The sequence below is a fragment of the Etheostoma spectabile genome, chromosome 18 (assembly GCF_008692095.1).
Source record: "Etheostoma spectabile isolate EspeVRDwgs_2016 chromosome 18, UIUC_Espe_1.0, whole genome shotgun sequence".
Lineage (NCBI taxonomy): Eukaryota > Metazoa > Chordata > Actinopteri > Perciformes > Percidae > Etheostoma > Etheostoma spectabile.
In genome coordinates this window covers 16,768,832-16,773,735 of record NC_045750.1, presented here as the reverse complement: position 1 = coordinate 16,773,735, position 4,904 = coordinate 16,768,832, and the positions used below count along the sequence as shown (strand labels likewise).

The 4,904-nt window shown below is 39.4% G+C and overlaps 2 protein-coding genes across 7 annotated transcripts in view; one reads left to right on the top strand and one right to left on the bottom strand.

Moving 5' to 3' along the window:
* Window positions 1–4,904, bottom strand: part of mdga2a (MAM domain containing glycosylphosphatidylinositol anchor 2a) — a 180,581-nt gene that overhangs the window by 140,478 nt on the left and 35,199 nt on the right. The window lies entirely within an intron of this gene.
* On the top strand, window positions 489–3,083 carry LOC116706235 (low choriolytic enzyme). Its single transcript, XM_032542940.1, has 8 exons — window positions 489–620; window positions 790–808; window positions 924–986; window positions 1,170–1,316; window positions 1,441–1,558; window positions 2,428–2,606; window positions 2,688–2,769; window positions 2,883–3,083. Exons 1-8 carry the CDS (start codon window positions 549–551, stop codon window positions 3,007–3,009), a joined length of 807 nt encoding a protein of 268 aa, XP_032398831.1. The 5' UTR covers window positions 489–548; the 3' UTR covers window positions 3,010–3,083.

Below are 4,904 nucleotides of genomic sequence, written 5' to 3'. Positions count from 1 at the left end.
GATCGACTAATTGTTGCAGCTCCTATTTGAAATATTAAACAAAACAATGCTCCGTATTTATTCCTCAGAACTGAAACAGTCTTTTATTCTACTGTTTTCTTAGAAGAAAAGGCTTAAAGCTACATTAAAACCACCTCAGTGCCTGCAAATATTTGGCAATAAGGCATTGTATGTTCTAAAGGGTGTACCTGTTATTTTTAGAATAAAACTAAGGGCAGGCCCAGATCTCATGTGCAGATCTTCTGCTGGTTAAAAAGGCCATCTAAAAGCTGATGCTAAGCAAGCCGACAGCAGCCTGTGGTCATTGTAATCCCCCCAGAATAAGATTATTCCTGTGTGACAACAGTGGGCCAGGGTGGGCAGGGCGTTCACATCCGCTGTGTGTCTAAGACAGAGCCCATTTAACACCTACCACTAATCTCTGTAAATATAGACACGCTGGCGGCCTGTGTATAAACTCAGCCCCGACTGGGCTTCAGCATCAGTCCCCGGTGAAACCAGTGAACCCTCTGAAGCGACATCTTAAGCATCAGCATCTTTAGATTAAAATGGACCTCAGAACAACGGTTTCTCTGCTTCTGCTGCTGCTTCTGGGCCTCTGTCACGCTGAGGAGGACAGTGTAAGAAATAAGTGATTTAATAGTGTAGAAGAGCTTGTATGCATTGTATGTTTTCAATGACACATTTCCCATATCATCGTTGTCTGTCTTTGTCCAGATTATGCATTAGAATGAGTTGAAGTACTGTAAAATGAGGTAAAATGGTTTATTTCTACTTTTCTTTTCACAGTATCATGATGCTGATAACGGTAAGTAACCAAACCTCAGTGCCTCTTTTTTTCCAGCCCTGTCTAACAGAGCAAATCTGTCAGGTACAACACTGTGTGTCATTGTGAAAATGACGTTTGTTTTTCTTCTATTTAGAGATCAGAGTGGATCCTTCTGACACAGAAGAGTTGACAAAAACTATTCTGAGAATGAACAATGGTGAGTATTCAATCATAATTCAAGGACAGCGTGGGAACATTAGTTTCTCACAATAGTAGTGCATCATTTATGTATTCAATAACAGAAACCATATATACTGTAACATATTTTCGAAGGACAGCCTTGAATTTACCAGTATTCTACGAGTTAGATTGAAATGTATATTGTCTTTTCTTCTAACAGGATCTAGTGATTTTCTGCTGGAAGGAGACGTGATGATTCCCACAACCAGGAACGCTATGAAGTGCTTACAAGGAGCAAACAGCTGCCTGTGGCCGAAGTCTGCTAACGGGAACGTGGAAGTCCCTTATGTTTTAAGTGACAGTTATGGTGGGTTGTTTTTTGGGTTGTTTTTTGTTTTGTTTTTACTTTTTAAGGATTCTTCACAATGCCATCTCTTTCATACACTGAATGTGTCATGTTACTGATAAACTACTTTTATTCACAACTCTAGACAACACCGATGTAAGTGAGATTCAAAGTGCCATGAAGAGCATTCAAAGCCAAACCTGCATTCGCTTCATTCCACATCGGAATCAGGTGGCGTACTTAAGCCTTGAACCAAGATATGGGTGAGTCAATGAGTAAAGAACTCCATGTGAAGCAGAGAAATACAGAAGTAGTATAATCAAAGTAGTGGGACAGTCTGTTAAGCAGCTGTTTGCTCCTTGTAAGCACTTCATAGCGTTCCTGGTTGTGGGAATACTTACCTAATGTATTGGTGGTGAAATAATAAATAATAAATATGGATTGTATGCATGCATATGCATTTCATTATTTGTTTTCAGTTAAGGAAACTGAATGCACTATTTGTCAGGGGGCCCCTGATCCAGAGCCTCTGCCGGAAGTGACTGTTGACATAATTAAGATTGAGTATCTGCAAACCAAATCAAACGTTTTTTTTGTTACTTTTTGTCCACTTCATATCACAGCTACACAACATACTGAGACCAGAACAAGTTCCATTAAAATACTGTGACAGTAGTCAAGCTATTTCAATCAGTTTGACAGCAGAACAGCTCTCCATCGTAGAGTTTCTTGGGTGGTTCACTATCATATTTGTCAGTACAAAGGGATGCAATGCAGCTACAAAGAGATGAAAGAATAACCACAAAGAAGCACATGAAAGTTGACTCATGACTGTAATCATTTTTGCATCATTTTGCTTTCAGTCTGGGTTTTTTGTTCCTACAGAGGAGGGGTGGGGAGCCTTTAACATGTCCTGCCATGGGGCCTATTGTCTCATAACCCTCCATGCACACACGTTAAAGATGCAACATGCATCTTGCAGCATCATTCTCTCCTTTAATTACGACAGGAACTGTTTTTTGTAAATCTCCTCAAGGGTGTCACTGATGATGTGAATTACATTCATTCATTAAACCAATGTCATGTTGCGTACTGACATTCTCTGTCTATCATTCACTTTCTCTGCCATTAGCTGTGCCTCTTTAATGGGTCGTACTGGAGGCAAGCAGGTGGTGTCACTGCAGAGGTTCGGCTGCATAAGTGCTGGCATTATCCAGCACGAACTGCTGCACTCGCTGGGTTTCTACCACGAACACACTCGCAGCGACCGTGACACCTACATCAAAATCAACTGGGATAATATCAATGAAGGTAAGAATTCCACAGTGTCATTTATGATTCATTTGATATATTTCAAGTCGGTCAGCTATTAATTAATCTTTTTGCCATCAGTTTTTGTCAACAACTTCCAAAAGCAGGACACAAATAATCTCAACACTCCGTACGACTACTCTTCTATAATGCACTATGGAAGGTAAAAAAAAAACCGTTATTAGTCAATTAGTCAAAGCAGGACCTATTCTGTAAACAAATGTATGAATGCTTTTTTTTTCTTATGATATTCACTACCATTGTCCAAATCTATAGAACTGCCTTTGCAAAACCTGGATTGGATTCCATAACTCCCATCCCCGACTCCTCTGTTCCAATTGGGCAGAGAACTGACCTGTCCGAAATCGACATTCTCAGGATCAACAAGCTCTACCAGTGCTGAAGTCCGCGTACAGGATTACCTCAGCTTGTTTTCATTCTCACTTAATACTTGACATTCATGTGACAATAAAACAGTTATATATCATTTATCTTGTGTCTAACATCATTATTTGACAGCACACTGTGTGGCAATGTTGTGCTCTATTAAAATAGCTAGATTTAAGTTTAGAGGGGCAGTCCACCAAGTTTGGGTTTATAAGAAACTTTACTAGTTTAGAGAGAAAGCAGCATTAAAAACTGCAGGCATTAAGTTTAATACTTTCACATTACATTCTGGGGAGTGTGGACCCATACCTGTAGTGCTATTTATCAATCTAGATTGTTTTATTGCTGTCCTGTGTTGGAGATATCAGCCTTACAGATGTCGGCCCTCTCTCCGATATAATGGAACTGGATGGCACCTGGCTTGTGGTACTTAAAGCAGCAAACAAATATGACTACATTTACACTAAATACTGTATATGAAAAACTAAGAAATTAAATCCTGACCTGGTTACCTGAAGATAATCCACAGACCTGGTTGGGAATGTTTTGGAACTAGTTCCATCCTCCGGGGCTCAGCTGTAACTGTAGCTAACCATAACTGCTAGCTCACCTGAGTTAGGTAACGCTACAGCTCAGCCAAGGAGGACGCCAGTAATGTTCAGATCCCATGAGAAAGACCCTCCTGTCCATGACTATGCTTCCTTCTGCATGGTGATACGGTTAGCAGGTGTAGTTAGGTAGTAATAAAATAGTTCCGACATGCAACTGCTCACAACCAGATCTGCAGATTATCTTAAGTAACCTGGTCATGATTTTTGAAAAGAGAGGTTTTTTTTGCTTTGAGCACCACAAGCGGAGTGTCATCTGATTCAATTATAATAAAATGACATAAAATGATAAAAAGCAATACAGGTAAGATTTAAAAAAAAAAATCTGTTTCTGATTTTTGTTGTGGTAGTCATTATAATTCAGCAATTACACTGCCTTTTTTAATTGTACAGACACAGGATTGATGACATCAAGAAAGAACCTTTATGCCAAAACAATCCATTTGTCTTCATTTCCTAGGAACAGCTTTTTAGTATGCAGCAAAATCATGTTCCAAATAAAACTTTTTTATTTGTTAATATTACATAGTCTATATCACACTCAGTATGAAAACACAGTTGGTAAATGTTGGTAAAGACACAGAGATGAATTTAATTAGATACAAAAAGACTGAAGGGCAAATATCTGGCAATATCTTTATAATTGAGTTAATTTCCATTTTGGTTCACAGTAATTAAGTTTGGGATTTGTCCACAAGTATAGAGTACAGTGTTTTATCAGAGTGAATCAGTACTGCAGTTTATTCAGCAAGGCAGGCTTTGCAGGACTGCGTCTCTGCAGAGAAGCAAAGATGTGCTAGGACAACAAGATAATCCCGCTCCTACTACTCTGCAGAGGCGTTACTTTTTTTTCACTAGGCCACTTCCCACATTCTTAAATGTCTATTTCTTTCACCACCCTTTAAAATTCTATTCAATGCTATCCTTCTGTATTCAACCCCAAGAGAAAGCAGCGTTGGGTGAGAAATGAGTGGCGGGGGAGTGTCAGGGTGAGATAAGGGAGGGGAATGGCTGGGAGAGAGAGAGAGAACCGATTCCAATTAAGTAAGTTCCCCTCTTCTCATGATGTACAAATGCATCAAAAATCACACCAGCTCGGAATGTATTTCTCCAGTGCTTAAATGCAGCTAAAGAGGCCATGGCAGACTGGTGCTCTGAGAAGTCAATGAATGTGTACAGCTCAGATGGACACAGGGCCTTTAATGTTTCATTAAGTAGCGTCAGTTCATATCAATCGTTGAATAAGCATGAAATATTTAAAATCGACTTGTTTTTTGAAATATTTAATGCAAAGGCTCTATTC

What these genes read in the sequence shown, in the direction of transcription:
- LOC116706235 (XM_032542940.1), top strand. Translation starts at nt 549, where the DNA reads ATGGACCTCAGAACAACGGTTTCTCTGCTTCTGCTGCTGCTTCTGGGC. An exon ending in TGTTTTAAGTGACAGTTATG is followed by an intron (nt 1,317 to 1,440) that starts GTGGGTTGTTTT and finishes TCACAACTCTAG; the next exon opens with ACAACACCGATGTAAGTGAG. An exon ending in CTGGGATAATATCAATGAAG is followed by an intron (nt 2,607 to 2,687) that starts GTAAGAATTCCA and finishes TTTTGCCATCAG; the next exon opens with TTTTTGTCAACAACTTCCAA.